Source organism: Pongo abelii, chromosome 4, assembly GCF_028885655.2.
Source record: "Pongo abelii isolate AG06213 chromosome 4, NHGRI_mPonAbe1-v2.0_pri, whole genome shotgun sequence".
Classification (NCBI taxonomy): Eukaryota; Metazoa; Chordata; class Mammalia; order Primates; family Hominidae; genus Pongo; species Pongo abelii.
Window position 1 is genome coordinate 142,518,965 of NC_071989.2, and position 21,025 is coordinate 142,539,989.

At 45.0% G+C, this 21,025-nt stretch overlaps 1 protein-coding gene across 4 annotated transcripts in view; it reads right to left on the minus strand.

Annotated features, from left to right (window-relative positions):
- PPP2CA (protein phosphatase 2 catalytic subunit alpha) overlaps window positions 1–21,025 on the minus strand; it is a 71,684-nt gene that overhangs the window by 10,294 nt on the left and 40,365 nt on the right. The window contains exons 1-5 of one of the 4 annotated variants that reach the window (XM_063723966.1): window positions 11,478–12,354; window positions 11,095–11,247; window positions 10,190–10,614; window positions 7,258–7,354; window positions 449–522 (exon numbers count right to left, since the gene is read on the minus strand). In XM_063723966.1, coding sequence (XP_063580036.1) covers window positions 449–522; window positions 7,258–7,354 — 171 coding nt within the window. In that variant the 5' untranslated portion in view covers window positions 10,190–10,614; window positions 11,095–11,247; window positions 11,478–12,354. 4 annotated transcript variants of the gene reach the window in all.

Genomic DNA, 21,025 nt, shown 5'->3' on the forward strand with positions numbered 1-21,025 from the left:
ATATTCCTTTATTTTGACTTTAGCCGTTTCAAAATTATAAATCTAAGAAAGACAGTCACGATTCAATTCCACCATGCTCTAGAAGTGGTATCTTTACAGAAGACTATTTAACAGTATCTATCAAAATTTAGGCATATAAGCCAACCTGCGATCCAGATATTCTACATGTAGATCATCCTTCCTAGGGAAGTGTTTGCATAGGTAGACACAGTACAGATGCCCAATAAATGACAACAGTCAACTGTGGCAAGAAAGGAGACAGAACTTTTTTCTGTATATTTTAAGAACATACAAACATCACTCAAGTAAGTGTTTAAGAACATTCAAATTTAAATGTAATTTTAAGCAGTAAATTATAAAATTCTAACATAGATTGTTGAATTACTTCTATTAATCAATTAGTGTTATATATTAAGCAGAATAAACTTAAACTCTTTAAAGACCTTACCTTTTTTAATATTGCTGCATTCACATTTGGTAGAGGAACTGGGTCATCATCTCCTTCATCATCCATTCCCAAATCTAAGAAAACCAGAAGAAAGTTTCTATTTCCTAATTCCATTATAATACTTATACCAACCACGCTATGTCTCAAAACATAAGAGTCAGCCCCCATATCCATGAGTTCTACATCTGTGGATTCAACCAACCACAGATCAAACATATTGGAAAAAAAATGGATGGCTGTGTCTGCACTAAACATGTAGACTTGTTTCCTTGTCATTACTCCCTAAACAATACAGTATAAAAACTATTTGCATAGCATTTACATTGTATTCGGTATTGTAAGTAATCTAGAGAGAGGGTTTTTTTTTTTTTTTTTTTGAGACAGATTCTTGTTCTGTCGCCCAGGCTAGAGTGCAGTGGCGCAATCTCGGTTCACTGCAAGCTCCACCTCCCGGGTTCACACCATTCTCCTGCCTCAGCCTCCCCGAGTAGCTGGGACTACAGGCACCCACCACCATGCCCAGATAATTTTTTGTATTTAGTAGAGATGGGGTTTCACTGTGTTAGCCAGGATGGTCTCGATCTCCTGACCTCGTGATCTGCCCGCCTCAGCCTCCCAAAGTGCTGGGATTACCGGCGTGAGCCACCGCGCCCGGCCATCTAGAGAGAATTTTAAGTATACAAGGTGATGTACATATGTTATATGCCAATACTACACTGTTTTATTATAATAAGGGACTTGAGTATTGGTGGATTTTGGTATCCACAGGGGTGTCCTGAAACCAATCCCCCATGGATACCAAGGGACGACTGTAACTTATAAGACATGTCTGAAAGAATATAAAAAGGATTTTACTTAGAACAGCTCTCTTAGGAGCATTTAAAAATTGGTGGCTCCTAACGATGGAGTCCATGAAACCACCCAAAACTATATAAACTTGTGTGAGTACACAAATAAAGGAATATTACATAAAAGAAATTCTTAATTGGCAGGAAAAGTGATTTAGTAAATTGGGCTTGAATGACTGGGTAGCCATCTGAAAAAATTAAAGATGGACCCTTTCCTTACCCTTTATATCAAATTCTCCAGATGAACTGTATTTTAAAAAGTAAAATAATGAAAACTATTACAGGTAATAAAATCTCAATCTATTCAAATCTGAAACCTACAGATGTGTATACATATACACACTAAAAATACTAAAACACACACACATACACACACACACACACACGCACAAAACAGATCATGCAGCCGCTGACAAAAACAAGGCAGGGAGCTCCAAACATAATGGTATGATCCTAAGATTAAAGTTTTTAAACTAGGTTAAAAAAGAAAATTATCTGAATAAAAATAGAAATACACTTTTTTCCAACAGGATATATGAGGAACAGTTAACAATATTATGTGTAAGGAAGTTAAAGAACATAGGTTAAGGGACACAATTACGGGGCTATCAATAATCCAAGCACAAGATGATAGCCTGGACAAGGTTTGTAGCTAAGGAGGTGGTAAGAAATGACCTAATTCTGTCTGCATTTTGAAGGTAGAGACAATAGAATTTGCCAACAGATGGCAAGTAGAATGTGAAAAGAGTCAGGGTACACTAAGGTTTATGGCATTAAAAGGATGAAGTTGCCACCAATTGGTAAGGGGAAGGCTGTCAGAGGAACTATTATTTTTAGGAAGAGAGGATCAAGAGCTCTAGTTTCATAAATGTAAAATATTAGATATCCGAGGGCAGTTGTATGTTCAAGTCCAGAAATCAAGAGAAGAAATCAGAACTGTAGGTAAGTTTGGGAACTGGTATATAGATGGTTTATAAGGCTATGAGACTATCATCAAGCAAATGGCTGTGTATAGATATAGTGAAGAGGTCCAAGGATGAAACCCTGGGGAACTGCAGGCTTTAAATACTGGAAGACAGAAGGGTGTGAGGTAAGCAGTAAGTGGAATTTTGGGAACCAAGTGAAGAGGGGAATAATCAAGCATCAAATGATGTCTACAGGTCTAGATAAGAACTGAAAATAGACAATGCACTTGATGACATGGGGTTCACTGAGCTTTATAAGCAGTTCCAGTGGAGTGGTAAAGATGAGAGTAGATTCAAAAATAATTCATGTTATCTTGCATGGATAGATTCACTCATCTCCCCTCTCTTCTCCCTCCCACCAATGCCTATCCCTGATCCTATCTCAGCTTAGAGTGAAACTGTAAAATGACAATGTTTCATGTAAAGCTCTATGTCGAACAAGTCACTTATGTCTTTCCTGAACAAGTATGAAATCTTTTTAATCAGGTGAGAGAAAGAAGTTATAAAACGTAAAATACTTTTATCTTGAGAACTAAGATATTAGAGGAAACATACAGAAGACCAGCTTGTTTAGATCCAAATGTAATTTGGAAGGAGGCTTAACTCACATTAAAAATAAGGCTTTTGGCCGGGTGCAGTGGCTCACACATGTAATCCTAGCACTTTGGGAGGCCGAGGCAGGCAGATCACCTGAGGTCAGGAGTTTGAGACCAGCTTGGCTAACATAGTGAAACCCTGTTTCTACTAAAAATATAAAAAAATTGGCCAGGCATGGTGGCTCACGCCTGTAATCCCAGCACTTTGGGAGGCAGAGGCAGACGTATCACGAGGTCAGGAGTTCGAGACCAGCCTGACCAACATGGTGAAAACCCGTCTCTACTAAAAATACAAAAAACTAGCCGGGTGTGCTGGCGCATGCCTGTAGTCCCAGCTGCTCAGGAGGCTGAGGCAGAAGAATCGCTTGAACTCAGGAGGCGGAAGTTGCAGTGAGCCGAGATTGTGCCACTGCACTCCAGCCTGGGTAACAGAGTGAGACTCCGTCTCAAAAAAAAAAAAAAAAAAAAATTAGCTGGGTGTGGTGGCGCATGCCTGTAATCCCAGCTACTTGGGAGGCTGAGGCAGGGGAATTGCTTGAACCCAGGAGGCAGAGATTGCAGTGAGCCCGAGATTGCGCCATTGCACTCTAGCCTGGGTAACAAGAGTGAAACTCCATCTCAAAAAAATAAAAATAAAAATAAAAAATAAAAAAAGAAAAATAAATAAATAAATAAAATAAAATAAAAGGCTTTTATGACTGTAAAGGATCGTAAAGCTAATTTTTTATTTTTTGTAAAGACAGGGTCTTGCTATGTTGTCCAGGCTGGTTTTGAACTCCTGGGCTCAAGCAATTCTCTTTAAATCCTCTAGCGTTTAAAGTAAGGATGTACAATATTTTTTGCTTTCAGACTAAATGCACAAGTAGCAAGTCATTCCTTTAAGCTATTTAGTTTCAGGGACTTCTGAAAGACACTTGTATCCTGATACTGTACCCTGGACCTGAACTAATCATTCAATCCACATGGAAATGTGCCAAGAGTCTCACTTCTGATTGTCCTGTGGATTAAAAGGTTTTATTTTTGTTTTCTAAGTCACATAAAACCCATAACCAGAGATACTGCAGGTGGAAAACAAGAAAAGCAGAAAGTTGCCAAATTCAAAAGACTCCAGTCCTCAAGAGGCTAGAATCTTATGTAAGCCATTGGTACTTAAGATAAAACCATTCACTTCTGATTCCCAAAGGCAACGGAGTAAAAGAATAACTTAATTGTTGCTAACTGCCTATCAGTCCACTTACTTCAGTGATCAAAGCTGGCATGGTAAGTCTTCAAGATGCCCTATGTTCTTAAAATTGGCAAATGCTTCTTTGAAGCAGCACAGGACAGATTAGTGTGTCAGGCACCAAGATAAAATAAAGAACACTTTCAATGCCAAAGCAAGTATTTAGGCAGCAATTCGGGTATCAGTTTCTACATCTTCTGGATAAAACCTTACTCACCTGCCTTTCAGGGACACTTGGATTGCTTTCAGCTTTTTTTAGTGAGCACAACATACTTCTTCATTCAATAGGTACTTGATGAACAGTGACTGTGGGATGTACCAAGGAGTTTACAACTTAATAGAAGTTATCTTAAGTTACCAGAATACAGGACTTTAAGGGCCACCATGATTGGTACCAATTGGTACCAAGAATTCTAAGCTTTTATCAGAATACAGAAGTCACCCACTTAGAAAACAAAACGAAGACACATCCTCTGCAATTCAGCTTCCGCCTCTACCACACCTAAGTATCTGCTGCTAGAAGTCCTCTAACTCAATAACTATGAAATTCTAAGGACCAGTCTACAGTATATAAATCTGGCAATCACTCTAGTCACCTAGAAATGTCCCCTTTTCCCTTGGCTTCCACAAATCCTACTCTACTAATTCTCTACTACTGATTTCTATACTCTTAGCACCCCAGCCCCAACATCATCATCTTCCAGAGTTAAACTCCCATAACCCAATATATAAAACAAGTCTACTTATCTCTAGCAGTCTAACTCTGGGGCCAATATCCACAAACTCAATCACCTAGTAGACTGCTACTAGTAGATCTTCTGAAGGAATCTCAAACATGGTTTAAACTCAAAGTCATTTTCTTCTCCATTCCTCTCAAACCCATTTTCAGCTCTACCAACTACAGTATCACAATTCCATCCCACCCCAACTAAAAACCGTATTTTTACTTTCCCTAGCACACCCTGTCTACTTTACTTCAGAATGATCTCCCAAAACATTCTAATTTTACTAGATTTGAAATATTACCTCGGCTGGGCTTAGTGGCTCACGCCTGTAATTCCAGCACTTTGGGAGGCTGAGGTGGGCGGATCACCTGAGGTCGGGAGTTTGAGACCAGGCTGACCAACAAGGAAAAACCTCGTCTCTATTAAAAATACAAAATTTGCCTGGCATGGTGGCGCATGCCTGTAATCCCAGCTACTTGGGAGGCGGAGGCAGGAGAAGTGCTTGAACCCAGGAGGCAGAGGTGGCAGTGAGTTGAGATCGTACCACTGCACCCCAGGCTGGGCAACAAGAACAAAACTCAGTCTCAAAAATAAATAAATAAATAAAAGAAATATCCTCACCAGTATTACATACTGCAATCTCTTCAACTGAAGAATAACACTAGCCAAGATGTTCCCACAGCACCACTTGGCGTGCAACTTTATTAATGCACTAATTACACCATGTGACAAGTTTGCCTTGTTTGTGTCTGACTTCCCTCCTAGTTTATAAATCCTTCAAAGGCCATGTCTCACTTACCTTCTTTTCACCAGCACCAAAGCCTGGCACATAACCCTTCTCTTCGTTTAAGTATTTATAACCTACTGATCTTCCCTACATAAAAAACCTCTGACATTTAAGTACTAAAGAACACTCAATACTACTAAGTTTTTTTCATCAATTCCAAACACTGATTTGTATCACCCCACTGGTAATACTAAAAAGAGATCCACATTAACTAGTGCAAGTTTCAAGGCCTGTTTTCTAACTCACTTCCTTATGCTGCATACTTTGTAGCAGTTTCAGAGGAATGACAAAACAGACAAAAGAGAAAGCTTGTTTTAAAAAAAAAAAAAAAATTCTGCCTGGCACAGTGGCTCATGCCTGTAATGTGGCTCTTCCCAGTACTTTGGGGTGCCGAGGTGGGAGGATGGCTCGAGTCCAAGAGTGCAAGAACAACCAGGGTAACACAGGGAGATCCTGTCTCTATAAAAACATTTAGGCTGGGCGTGGTGGCTCACGCCTGTAATCCCAGCACTTTGGGAGGCTCAGGCGGGCGGATCACAACGTCAGGAGATCGAGACCAGCCTGACAAACATGGTAAAACCCCATCTCTACTAAAAAATACAAAAATTAGCTAGGCATGGTGGCACGCACCTGTAATCCCAGCTACTCGGAAGGCTAAGGCAGGAGAATCACTTGAACCCGGGAGGCAGAGGTTGCAGTGAGCTGAGATCATGCCACTTGCACACCAGCCTGGGCAACAGAGCAAGACTCCATCTCAAAAAAAAAAAAAAAAATTAAAAAATCAGCTGGGGCAGGGCGCGGTGGCTCACACCTGTGATCCCAGCACTTTGGGAGGCCGAGGTGGGCGGATCACCTGAGGTCGGGAGTCCGAGACCAGCCTGACCAACATGGAGAAACCCCATCTCTAATAAAAATACAAAATTAGCCGGGCTTGGTGGCACATGCCTCTAATTCCAGGTACTCGGGAGGCTGAGGCAGTAGAATTGCTTGAACCAGGGAGACGGAGGTTACAGTGAGCCGAGACTGCACCATCGCACTTCAGGCTGGGCCACAAAAGCAAAAAAATCCGTCTCAAAAAAAATCAGCTGGATGTGGTGGCACGTGCCTGTAGTCCCAGTTATTCGGGAGGCTGAGGTGGAAGGACTGATTGAGCCTAGAAGGTTGAGGCTGCAGTGAGCCGTGACTGCACCACTGCACTCCAGCCTGGGCAAGAGTGAGACTCTGTCTCAAATCAATCAATCAATAAATAAAATCTACACAGCAATCCACAGAGCTCACTCCCTCCACTGAAATAAGGTGTTCTATTCAGCCACCATTATAGGACGGTATCTCTTTTCCAAAGACCTTAATTTCTATCACTGGAACTTATGAATCCAAATTTACTTGAACAGAAATTAATCATTGCCTAAGGCTTGGCAATCACTTCAATGTTTATTTTACTTTATGATTTTATCCATTTAATGAGAGAACAACCCTCAATAATTCAGACAATGCAGATAGGATGACCTGTATCAGAAAAATGTTAAGTTATAAAGAAAAAAATGTAAACTTTACCTCTTCATACTCTCAAGCACCTTATGACAGCCTGCTGCTCATATAAATTTGATATTCACAAACTATCTCAAATTACACATTTCCTCCCACCCAGGTTTTCCAATGAACTTACCTTCCAACATGGTCTTAATAGTCACAGATTGTTTGGCAATTTCCACATCAACTTCAAATATCTCTCCATCAGAACTCTGCAACTTAATTGAAGGCATCTAAAAAAAAAGTACATTAAATGTAAAATTTAAGAGAGAGAGTTCTACATGACATTTCATCAACTACAGTCCATCAGAAGGCTCTAACTTATTGACCACAAAGTTCTAAGAACCTACAATACATAACCCTGTAAAGCACTGTTGTAAACAGTTATTCACAGGTTAGTCTCCAAGTATTTCTATTAAAATTTTTTCAAAGTATAACTACTAGGAACAGAAGTTTTTAAGGCCTGCCCTACTGAACTCACTATTGGTATAAATTTAATAAAACATACATATTTGTATTTGCTTTCTGTCTGCCTTTCGTCTCCCACTGAATACTAGACTCCATTTGAACAGTTAACTGCCACAATTAACTACATGCAAACCTGAGGAAGGTCAGTCCAAAACAAACAAGGCTACCAAATAAGATAGAAATTTTCCCCAGTGAGACCTACCTGTGAAGAAGGGGTTCAGATCCAGAGAGTAAATCAGAATATGCTCATTTATGTCTGAGGCAATGCAAGACCATATACACGAAAATAAAATGATTTAAAGATAAGCAGATGTGAGTACAATTCCCTAAATCTAGTTAGAAGCTTCATTTCAGAGCCCTTTTTAATCTTTCAGTACTGACTGTCCAGGTGACCAACTTTGAGATCTCTTGGCAAGATCTCCATAATAATAACTTATTACTTGCTCTGAAAACGCATTTATTAATTCAGATTAATTATGAGTCGTCAGGAAAAAGATATAATCTTACATAAAAAGTTAAGCAATTAATTTCAAAGGACTTGAGTTCTGGCAAAAAAAAAAAAAGGCATTTAAAATTAAAAGTCCAACAATTTCTTACCATCTTCAAATTCTTTAAAAAAGAAAACATACAAAAAAGGAAAACAATAACAACAAAAAGAATAGCAATACCTGGTACAGATGAATTCAAGGCCTCTTAAAACTCACATACAACTTTTTAAAGGCCCATGCTTCTCAAGTATTCATAATCCGGTGATGTCACTATTAACTTATGGCACCTCTTAAGTTTTCTAGGTGTGTTGTATTAAAAATCGCATATATTTTCCCAAAAGTGTATCATCTGGCATTTAAAACATGCATCACACCCATTTTATGTTCAAAGACCTATGACCCATTACATCGGTTAAAATATTCATTCAGCTTCTCTGAGGCAATTGTCCCCAACCCCAAAGCAAACAGGTTGTTAGGCAAAGGAAGCAAAAAAGTAAAGCATGTTTTAAAACCAGCCACTGAAATATCCTACTCTCACTCATCCATGGTTGGAGAGAATCAGATTTCACTTTGCGATTCACAAACATGTCTGCTTCTCCATGTTGCTCAGCGCTTGCCAATAATGCAATTGTCCCTGCTTAATGGAGAAGGACACAGAGAAGAGGACCCTTCCTGTGACAAGACCACAAAAAAAGGTATCTCCAAAAGAAAATATTTTAACGTGAGCCCAATTTTTAATTATAAAACATTTAAGCATGTAATTTTTATATTAAATAGTACTGAAATGAACAGTACAGAATCACAAGTCTAACAATGCAGTTGATTAAAATTACTCTAAAAGCAAGACGACCGTTTCATATTTCTTTCAAATAACTCAAGATAAGTGCTTAGTCATAGTCAAGTTCGTGGACTGGGTTACTCTTAAGGGAGTTGAGACCTTATAGCAGCTGGTCAATCGGTTAATCTGTAATTCGATGCACTTGGTAATACTAAACTCAAAGATAAGTTTTAGTGTTACAGTAGAATAAAGTGCAAAATTTTTAAGTAATAATGGATGAAATATTTATTTGAAATGCTTTCAAAACAATTCCATTCTAAAGAAAGAGGCCTAAAGGCTCCTGCACTTGTAAATAATTCTCCATGGCCAGCATAAAGTGGGTTCTATCACATCATAAAGGGAAAAAAACCCCTGCGTTTTAAGTGACCCGAAATTCTGACACTGCTTTTTAGACTGCACAGCGGAGGAGACGGTATTGTTCTATGACACGGATACATTCTATTGTCACGCTCTAATGGAAAAATGCATGTCCCTAAAACCCAAACGTGAAGTTTCCATTAAAAGTGAACCAAAGCAGGTGGACGTCCTATTTCTTTAAAAGCCAGACACCTCGAGTTAAGTTATACACAGCTAAGGCTCCTACAAATCATACCACTCTGAAGATGGTATCTGCTATCACAATAGTTATTTCAACGACTCCAAGTCATGGCAAAACAACGCGAAGAAATATTTAGAAGGAGCAGGCGGCTATGTGCTGAAAGTCGGCGCCCGCACACGGTTAGCCAGGACCGACCGGTAGCTAGTGACGCCAGACACGGTGGAGAAAGGATGGGAGCCAAGGACCGGGCGGCCTCAGACCACCACCGCAGCTCTCCCTCCCGACCACAACAAAAGCCAGACACCGACACACGCCCACGCTCACGACAGCCAAGGGACCCCCATTCACAACCCCGCCGCCACCCCCGCCCTGGTCCCCGGGACAGCAGGCTTAAGGCCAAGAGAGGCCCCCGGCCGCAGCCTGGGCCTTGCTGCCGAGCTCCGCGCCGGCTGACGCTCGGCCGGTGCAGAGGCGGCCCAGCCCGGGGTTCGGCTCACTTATGGAGCGCCGTGAGTACGCCCGACCAGAGGTAGGCCTCGCTGAGTCGGGGGCGGGGCGGGTGAACAGGAGCTGATAGTGTCTCCCGAAGAATGGGGTCGACAACGCGATCCACCGGGCCCGAAAGGCCAGGCCCAGTCACCGCCCGCCGCGGGCAGGCCCAAACCGCAGCGGTGAGGCCAGCCGGCACGCAATCCGGGAGCCACGACCCTTTCCAGTTCAGTGGGCGGGTACTCACGGTGTTCGGTGTTAAGGAGACGGCCGGCGGGGAGGCTGACGAGAACTAGACGCCGTCAGCAGAGGAAGAGAAAAGCGGAGGACGAACCCACTACAGCGTCGCAGCGCGGCGCGGCGTCTACTTTATAGGAGAGGGCGCAGGCGCCGAGGACCCCGAGGCGCGCGGCGTCATACAGCGGCTGGGCTGGCCGCCGAGATCGCCTGACGGCAGGCCGAGGACGGCTGGGCGGGCCCAGGCCGGGAGGCGGCAAGGAGCTGCCGGGGGCGGCTGGCCGGGGGATCGGGGGGGCCAGGAGAGCTTTCGCCTCTCCCCAGCTCTGAAAGCGCCGCGCTGTCTCTTCAACTGGGTGCCGAACCCCGACAGGCCTAGAAAAGTCTTTCAGGCAGCGGTGCCCTAAGCTGAGTGAAAGACCCCAGTTAAAAAGCCTGGAAAAAACAAAACGGGGCGTGTGTGTGCGCCTCTGTGTGTGTTCCTGGGAACAACATAACGGGGCGTGTGTGTGTGTGTTCACTCCTGGGGGGGCTGCGTGTGTGTGTACACGCGTGTGTTCATTCTTGAGGTGTATGTGTGTGTGCGCGCGCGGGTGTGTGTGTTCATTCCTGGGGTGGGGGTGGGGGGGCGCTTGTGTGTGTGTTTTACTACTGAACTGATAGAGCTTGTCCAGCCTCCATTCTCCACGGTGACCCTCCTAGGTGAAATAGTGTTAGCCTTTTCGCCTCTGCAGTGGGGGAACAGGTTCGGAACGGTTAAGTGGCAGAGCTAGGATTTGAGCCTTACTCCACAATTAGGTGCTGTTAGCCCTTATTTCCTACTATTGATTTCTAAAAAGGCTTCCATGCCAAACATAGCCATCGTTATAGGGAAACCCCAAGTCTAGAGAGATGGCTCCATCTAGCAGTAGGTACCCATTCCTTCAGTAAACATGCTTCGAGCCCGACGTGCGAGGCGTGGTGCTGGAGATTCGGCCGTGAACCAGGCAGCCAGGGCCGGGCCTGGACATAACTCTTCTCTAGGGTGCTCCCAGGAAGGCTTTGATGAGGTCGATGGAATGAAGCCAGCTGTAAAGGAAAGGAAGTAGTCTGAAAGCCCCACCCTGCTCTGCTTGGGAACATTACTCTCCCCGTCCTAGGAGACTGGGCGCCGGGTTCGCCTAGCCAAGCACGTGATGATATCCCTGACACCAGGAAGACAAAAGATACTTCCACACAGGGCCCCCTGAAGAAACCAGAGATGTACAGTGCCTCTGGGATGGGACTGGGCAGGAAGGCCAAGCAGCTCCTTGAGTTACCAGGTCTTTGTCTACAAGCCGTGGTATCCAGTGTCTGCCAGGTGCCACAGCTGATGACGGAAGATGAAACGCCTGCAGCTCTCAGACATTTTCTCTGCAGCACAGCCCTGCCCTCAGCAGCTCTAGCTTCAGGCCTCCTAGGCAGGGCCCACTGGAGCCCCTTTGCTCCCCGCCTATGGCATACAAGGTGGTACCTTATAAACTCTCCTTGAGCATTCTAAGCAGGACTGTGCAGTGTCAGGTCACACAGCTAGCCCGGGGACCCAGCACAGGGTCTGGCATAAAAGTAGGGATATGTTTTTCCAAATATGTCTGAGAACCCCCTTTATTAGAATCACCAAGAAATGCCTGCTTTTAAAACAGATTTCGGGGCCGGGCGTGGAGGCTCACGCCTGTAATCTCAGCACTTTGGGAGGCTGAGGTGGGCAGATCACTTGAACTCAGGAGTTCGAGACCAGCCTGGGCAACATGGTGAAACCCCGTCTCTACAAAAAAACAAAAATTAGCTGGGTGTGGTGGCGTGAGCGTGTAGTCCCAGCTACTCTGGAGGTTAAGGTGGGAGGATCACCTGAGCCCAGGAGGCAGAGGTTGCGATGAGCCAAGATGCTGTCACTGCACTCCAGCCTGGGTGACAGAATGAGACCCAGTCTCAAAAAAATAAATAAATAAAACATATTTCATTTGCTTGTATATGGTGCTATATGTATAGATTATCTCAGGAAAGATACACAAGAAATTGGTCACCTCAGAGGAAGGGAACTAGGTCACTGAGGGACAGGTTAGAATAATTTTTCACCTTATACCCCTTTCTACCTTTTGGGTATCAATTCACATGAATGTATTACATATTCAAATTTTTTAACTTTAAAAATAAATTGGCTCAAGAAAAATGCAGATTCCTGGGTCCACTTTCAATCTAATAACTCCCTGGGGGCAGGTTTTTCTGCCTTTTAAACCAGTTCTCCAGGTGATCCTCAAGCCCAGAGTAAGTGCATAAACCTGTGTAGTAGGGTATCAGTGGTGAAGCACTGCCAGGAAGGAGCCAAGAATGTTCGTCAGAGGTGACTAGTTTAGCACCATACTTTCTGGATCAACCCTACCTTCTCTCAAACCTCCACTCGGGAGGGCCAAGGTAGCTGTAGCACTGTGGGACAGGCTGGGAGTGACTCCTCTCCATTCATTTATCCATAGTGATCACCCCAGGCCAGAAAGGACTGGCCCCCACAGAGTCCCCTTGGTACGTGTGGATACATGTGTGGGTGTGAGGAGCAGGGGTACCTATGTTTCCAGAGCTGGCCCTGAGGGAACTGAGGCTCCACCCTTACTCCAATCACTCCACATGCTCCACACCAAGGGGTAATCAAAACCCCTTGTCCTACAGAGGAAGGAAACAAAACCAAAGAGACTTTCCCAGCCATCACTCCAGCCCCAGCTACGTATCTGCCATCACGGCCCAGGCAGTGAATCTTAGCCCCATTCCTCAAATGCAGGAACATTTTCTAATTTACAACTGTTCCCAGCATACTACCTCCAGGGAAACTAAAGGCCTTGGATTCAAATATTCTACATGGGAAAATACAGTTTTTATGATGAATTCATTTCCAGAAATGAACTCCCTTTTTAAGTCTTCATTGGAGTCTTCATTGCTATAAAGCATTCACAGGAGGATTCCTATGAGGAGCAACCCTGTCAGTGCATCTAAAATGGGACCCTGGGCCAGGCACAGTGGCTCACGCCTATAATCTCAGCACTTTGGGAGACCAAGGCAGGAGGATCACTTGAGGTCAGGAGTTTGAGACCACCAACATGGTGAAACCCCGACTCTACTAAAAATACAAAAAAAAAAATTAGCCAGGCATGGTGGGGGGCGCCTGTAATCCCAGCTACTTGGGAGGCTGAGGCAGAAGAACTGCTTGAACCCAGGAGGTGGAGGCTGCAGTGAGCGGAGATCGCGCCACTACACTCCAGCCTGGGCGGCAGAGCAAGAGTCCATCTCAAAATAAGCGAATAAACAAACAGGTCTCTGCAGCCTAGAATTCAGTTCTCATTCCATTTCTTATGCACCCATCCATGGGACAGACTGTGGACTTAGATATGTGTTCCATCCCATAGGACAGCATGTAAGCTAGAAGTATTCAGTCCACATGGTGAAGGGTCCCCTGGCTGCATCCTGCTGTGTGTCAGCTCTCTCAGTCTTGGTCCTTTAATGCAGGGGTAAGCATAGCCACTCTGAAGTCAGACCACCTGCCTCTGTTAGGTGATCTTGGGTAACTTACTTCACCTCTCTGGCCCTCACTTTCCTCTGTTGAAAGAGTTGGAAAGAAGGTATGATGCCAGACTTGGAGTGGGGAGGAGAACACTGCATGCTGTTAGCTTCTAGTGTGGGTCTCTGAGAAGGGACTCTCATTCTCCCATCCCCTCAACCCAGGGATAGGAAGGGACTGGGACCCCAGATAGGTTTGGAGGTTCTGAGAGAGGGGAGAATCTGTCTGTGGATAAGGTCTAAATAATCGTCCATGATGAGAAAGTATGGTAGCAGTCAAGTAGAAATGGCAACTGGGTATGCCTAAGCAGGGGGCCCTGGGAGCATCTCAGGCCCATGACTAATGTGTGAGAATCCCAGGAAGCATTAGCATGTGTCGTGAGGCCCTAGAACAGCATGAAGTTGCTGAGAGGGGGCAGATAACCAGGAAAGAACTCTGGGATAATAAACATAATAAAGGGAGCACTAAAGCCACAGTCCAAGCCAGAGACCATGGCACGAATGCAGACATCTGTGGGCACAGTAGAAACCAGAGACGACAACCCACAACTGGCAGGGGTGAAGTCTGCCTGCCTCCCTGAGCAGTAGAGGAAGACGATGATGACCAAGGACCAGACAACCTTAACCCCCTCACTTCCCACTCCATGCCATGACCACATAACCTCCACAAAATGTAACCATGCCCCTGGATAGGAGTGGAGGGACAGAACACTCGACTGAGTATTTCCTGGAATGACTGGGTGATCATGCACTTACTTGACTGAATTTGCCAGGAAGTGACCAGACTATATTTCTGCTGTCAAATGGAAATAAGTGCTGTAGAAAGTAATTACGACAATAAGAGATTATTTGACACACTCAAATATTCTGACTTTAAAATTTCATGCAGGCTGGGCGCTGTGGCTCATGCCTGTAATCTCAGCACTTTGGGAGGCCAACGCAGACAGATCACTTGAGCCCAGGAGTTGGAGACCAGCCTGGGCAACATGGGAAACCCTGTCTCTACAAAAAATACAAAAATTAGCCAGGCGTAGTGGTGTGCACCTGTAGTCCCAGCTACTCAGGAGGCTGAGGTGGGAAGATCACCTGAGTCCAGGAGGTGGAGGTTGCAGTGAGCCGAGATGGAACCACCGCACCTCAGCCTGGGTGCCAGAGTGAAACTCTATCTCAAAAAAAAAAAAAAAAAAAGTAAAAAAAAAAATTCATGCAGCCACAGATGCAGAGGAATCACACAGACCTGCTGTTGCCCACTTGCTGCTAACATCCTGTGTGATCTGGGATAAGCGGCTTCTCCTCGCTGAGCCCCAGCCCCCTTGTCTGTAAAGTAGGGATTATAATAATACCAACACATCACAGGATTTTTGTGAAAATCAATGATTTTAGTCACCAGAATGGCTAAACTTAAAAGAATGACAATACCAAGTGTTAGCAAGGATGTGGAACTATCGGAGCTCTCATACTTTGCTGGTGGGAGTACAAATTGGCACACTTCAGAAAACTGGCAGTATCTACTAAAACTAAACATACATGTACCAGTGGCCCAGCACCTCCAATTCTGGATATATACTTAGCAGAAATAAGCACTTATGTCCACCAAAAATATGTTTAAGAATGTTCATAGCAGCTTTATTCATAAGAGTCAAGAAAGAACAAATCTATCAACTATAAAACGAAAAAAAAACTGTAGTATATTCACTTAATGGAATATTAAACAGCAATGAAAAAGAACCTACTGATATACACAGTGTGGATGGATCTCATGGACAATGTTGAACAAAAGAAGCTAAACCCAAGAATATTGATTGTTTAAGTCCATTTAAATAAAGACCAAAAAAGCCCCAGGCAATAACGAATCTGCGGTGAGAGAAGAAAGAATGGTTACCTTTGGCAGGTGACAAGTATTGATGAGGGGAGGTTTTGGGATGCTAAATATTTTTTTTCTTTTTCTGTTTCTTTTTCTTTTTTTTTTTTTTGAGACAGGGTTTTGCTGTATTGCCCAGCCTGGAGTGCAGTGGCACAATCACTGTACTTGACCTCCTGGGCTCAAGCAATCCTCCCACCTCAGCCTCCTGAGTAGCTGGGACTACAGGTGCACACCACTGTAGTATATTTGGGCTATTTTTTTTTTTTTTGAGACGGAGTTTCACTCTTGTTGCCCAGGCTGGAGTGCAGTGGCATGATCTCAGCTCACCGCAGCCTCTCCACCTCCTGGGTTCAAGCAATTATCCTCAGCCTCCTGAGTAGCTGAGATTACAGGCGCCTGCTACCATGCCCAGCTAATTTTTGTATTTTTAGTAGAGACAGGATTTCACCCTATTGGCCAGGCTGGTCTCGAACTCCAGACCTCAGGTGATCCACCCGCCTTGGCCTCCCAAAGTGTTGGGATTACAGGCATGAGCCACTGCACCCAGCCTATTTTTTTTTTTTTTTTGTAGAGATGGAGTCTTGCCATGTTGCCCAGGTTGGTCTCAAACTTCTGGGCTCAAGCAACCCTCCCACCTTGGCCTCCCAATGCTGGGATTACAGATGTGAGTCACCATGCCCAGCCAACATTTTGTATCTTGGTCTAGATGGCGGTTTCATGAGTGTATGTACATACAAAAATTCACTGAACTACAGTTATGTTTGTATACTTTACTGCATGTAAATCATAACTCAGCAGAAAAGGGGGAGAAAGGTCGGGCATGGTGGCTCATGCCTGTAATCCTAGCACTTTGGGAGGCCAAGGCGGGCAGATCACCTGAGGTCAGGAGTTCGAGACCAGCCTGGCCAACATGGTGAAACCCCCGTCTCTACAAAAATACAAAAAAAAAATTAGCTGGGTATGATGGCAGGTGCCTGTAATCCCAGCTACTCGGGAGGCTAAGGCAGGAGAATTGCTTGAACCTGGGAGGCGGAGGTTGCAGTGAGCCGACATTGCGCCATTGCACTGTAGCCTGGGCAACAGAGCAAGACTCTGTTTAAAAAAAAAAAAAAAAAAAAGCGAGGAGGGAGTGACAATGTGTGAATGCATGTAACATTCTTAACACGATGCGCGTGTCAATTCCTGAAGGAAGTCTGAGCCCCTGGAGACTTTCCTTCATGTGGCTTCCCAACCCTTCACAGCCAAGGCTGGAGGAATACAGGAGATGTTGGGAGGTAAGGTGAGGAATTTCTGCAAGGCCACAGGGAGGACTTACCTGCCCATGGCCCAAGAGTTCATCTAAGACCTTGGACAAAGCTACAGAAAGTTACAGCTTCCTTTCCTCTATCTGAGCCAGCCAGTGCAATACGTTCCCTGGTGGACTACGAACCTGCCCTTGGGAAGCTGCTGTGGAATCTCTAGGCAGAAGTGACATCTACACCTAAGTGGTGGAGGAAAACATTTCTTGACCCACATCTGTACCCCGCACCATCAGATTTCAGGAACCCCAGACTGCCTTGGGCCTAGGGTAGGTTGGAGAGTCTTGGCAAACCAAAGTGGGCCTACCCATGAAGGAGGGACTGAACAGTAATCCTGCCCAAATCAGCAAGCCCGTGAGCACAGCCACTAACATTCCTGGAGCATGGGCCTGCCAGATTACCGAGGTAAGCTCTCTCTTTATAATGTTTTAATCTCACAGCAACCCTAGGAGGTGGTTATTATTATAATCTGCATTTTACAGAAGAGATGCCAAGGCTGAGATGGGTTAAGTAACCAGCCCAGGCCATAGAGCAGGAAAGTGGGGAGATGGGATTTGAACCTAGGTCTGGCTAACTCACCACAGATGAGTCTGACTTCGAGGAAGAGCATGGGCTACACCCACCTCTCTCCAAGGAGAGAAGACTATGGGGTGCACAGTGCCCCCCATGTGCTCAGAGTTGCCATGCTGGGCCCAAGCTAAGGCAGTGACAGGGACGGGATTGCTCTAGAGTCCTTCTGGTCCAGGTCAACCCCCAAGAACTACCAGTACTGACTGGCTCTGACCAACAGATGTCACCAGAGAGCCAGGTGGCTGTCCCAAGGGTGCATCTTCACTGAGCCTGCCCTCTTCCAGGCTTGCCCTCTGGCCCCTCCCAAGGTTGCCCTCTCTCCCCTCCAGGACGCAGACTCCTGTCCAGAAACCCAGTCTGGCCACCAGAGGCTGAATGCCAGTGCAACTTAATCCCGTGTCCACAGTGTGACCATGGAAGTAGCCCCCAGCCATCTGGGTCACAGTGTCCCTCTGTGAAATGGAGAGTTTGACAGAGACCTGTGAAATGCAGGACCTGGTAGCAGGGCCAGAAAGACTCAGTTAGGAGCAGAGCAGTGCAGTACAATGCAGCGAGGACTCCTTCACAGATAAGAAAACAATGACAGGCATCACCTATCATCACCGGCTAAGTCTCCCTACCCCTCCGCCCAGAGGACTCCAGCACCAATATGTCATCTGGAGCCAGCACACTGGGACAAAGACTACCAGAGAGAAAGGGCAGTTTAAAAACTCTGCAAAGCCCAGCCAGTCAGCCACCCATGGATCTCCAGGCAGGCCGACTTGCTGAACATCCCAGGAGCTAGACTGGGATCATCAATGAGGTAGTCAAGTATGACGTGGGTATGTCTTGCAAGCCAAGTGCCTGACTGTTAACTGCCCAGTCAGGAAGGCCTGTCTGCCAAGGGACTACTGAGTGGCAGGGATTTCTCCAGGAAAATCTCTGAGTCTAGGCCCAGCAAGCTGCTGGTATAGACGATGCCAGTCAGCCATTCAATGAATATTTGTTTACCACCCTCTCCCCATCATGTTGTAGACAGTGGTAAACAAGAGAAGGATTTTTGCCTTCAGGGAGCTTACCATCTAGTGGGTTCGATGTGATAAGCACAAATAAGAGAATGTTAGGTGGATATACTGAGAAGAAAACAAAGTGGGGTTATAAAGGGAGAGGAGGGCAATACATTTAAGCAGAAACCTGCATAAGAAGGCCCCAGCCACAGAAAGAGATGGAAAAAGTGTCTCTAAAAATGAGCTTGGTATGTCTAATATGGTTAAGAGATTAATGAATGGGGGGAGAGTGAAAACAGATGAGGGCAGAAGAGCAGGTAAGGACCAAATCATGAAAAGCTCTGTGAAGAAAGTGGAATTTCATCCCATTTTCTTTTCTTTTCTTTTTTCTTTTTTTTTTTTTTTTTTAAGATGGAGTCTCATTCTCTTGCCCAGGCTGGAGTGCAGTGGTATCTTGGCTCACTGCAACCTCTAGCTCCGGGGTTCAAGCGATTCTCCTGCCTCAGCCTCCCGAGTAGCTGGGATTACAGGTGCCCACCACCATGCCCGGCTAATTTTTGTATTTTTAGTAGAGACGGGGTTTCACCATGTTGCCAGGCTGGTCTCAAACTCCTGACCTCAAGCGATCCACCCACCTCAGCCTCCCAAAGTGCTAGGATTACAGGCGTGATTACAGCCGCTGGCCACTTCATCCCATTTTCATTAAGTAGCCTCAGGTGATGGAGGGTAAGCAGCATGTGGCAGGATCTGCTTTATGGTATAGAAAGAGCACTCTTGTGATTGTGTGAATGGATTGTAGTGGGTGGAAGAAGAGAAGCAGCAAGACCTTTCAGAAGGCTTGGACCAGGACAGGGTCAATAGAGATAAAAGAGAAAGATGTATTTGGAGGTGCAGCCAATCAACCATATGTGGAGGATGAGAGAAACAGGTGTCAAGGATAACTGCATGAATGGTGATACTATTTACTAAGATAGGAAACACCAGGATTTGGGGTGGAAGGTGTTTGGGAGATCAGGAATTGTTTGAGATGCATGTTAGACATCTGAGTCACGTCAAGTAGGCAGCTGAATATTTAACAGGAGTGCAGGGGAGAAGTTGGGCTAAGGATACAAATTGGGACTCTTCAGCATATAGACAGGGCTAGATGAGATCACCTGGAAAAGGAGAGAAAAAGTGGTGTGAGTACTAAGCCTTGGGTCATTTCCATATTTAGAGGATGTGAAGAAGTGGCAAAGGAGTCTGGAAAGCAGCAGTCAAAAAGGTAGGAGGGGCTAGGCGCTGTGGCTCATGCCTACTTTGGGAGGCCGAGGCAGGAGGATCGCTTGAGCTCTAGAGTTCACGACCAGCCTGGGCAACATAGTGAGATCCAGTCTCTATAAAAAATTTAAAAATTAGCTGGGCATGGTCGCACACGCCTATAGTCCCAGGTACTCTGGAGGCTGAAGTGGGAAGATCGCCCAAGTCTGGGAGGTTGAGGTTGCAGTGAGACATAATCATGCCTCTACACTCCAGCCTGGAAGAACTTGTCTCAAAAAAAAAAAAAAAAAAAAAAAAAGGAGGAAAACAAGCAAATATAGTGTAATGGTAGACAAGGAAAGAAACTATATCCGGAAATTGTTTTGGTCAATCATTTCAAATGCTAAAAACAAAATTAAAGTCAGAAAAAAACATCTACTATACTTGGCAATGGGGAAATCACCTTGATAAAGCTGTAATTTCAGTGGGGTGGTGTGTTGAGAAAAGTGTGATATGAGAAGGTGGACAGAGGACACAGTTCTTTCAAAGAGCTTTGCTAAGAGCAGTATAGGAAAAGGGCAGGCACTTAAAGGGACTGAAGTCAAAGGAGTCTGTTTTTAGGATTGAAGATACAGAGCCATGTTGTATGCTAATAGAAATAATCCAATTGAGGAGGCCAAGGATAGAGGTACAGCTGCAGAAAGATTGCTGGATGTTGGCTGGGAGGGGTGGCTCATGCCTGTAATCCCAGCACTTTGGGAGACTGAGGCGGGTGGATCACCTGAGGTCAGGAGTTCGAGACCAGCCTGGCCAATATGGTGAAAACACGTCTCTACTAAAAATACAAAAAATTAGCCGGGCGTGGTGGCGCACGCCTATAGTCCCAGCTATTCAGGAGGCTGAGGCAGGAGAATCACTCAAACCTGGGAGGCAGAGGTTGCAGTGAGCCAAGATTGTGCCACTACACTCGAGCCTGGCAACAAGTGTGAAACTCCATCTCAAAAAAAAAAAAAAAAGATTGCTGGATGTGATGGTAGGAAGAAGAGAGACACTATCGACTGTGCCCTGAAGTATTAATATTGGCGAGGTTATAAGTGTTATAGAGTACAGAGAGGAGGTGGCAATTTGAGAAGAGACCGTGTTAATCAGTCCTTTTGAAGCCCAAGAATCTAAGGAAGTGTAGAGGACTATCCAGCAGTAACTATGGTCCATCTGACATTTGTGTGAGTCCCACCAGTACAGCTGTGTCCATTCCTCTAGCCACATCCTGCCGCTCTGCTGTAGGCAGCAGGCTCTGGTCAGAACAGCGCAGCCTGGACTACAGCAGTCTC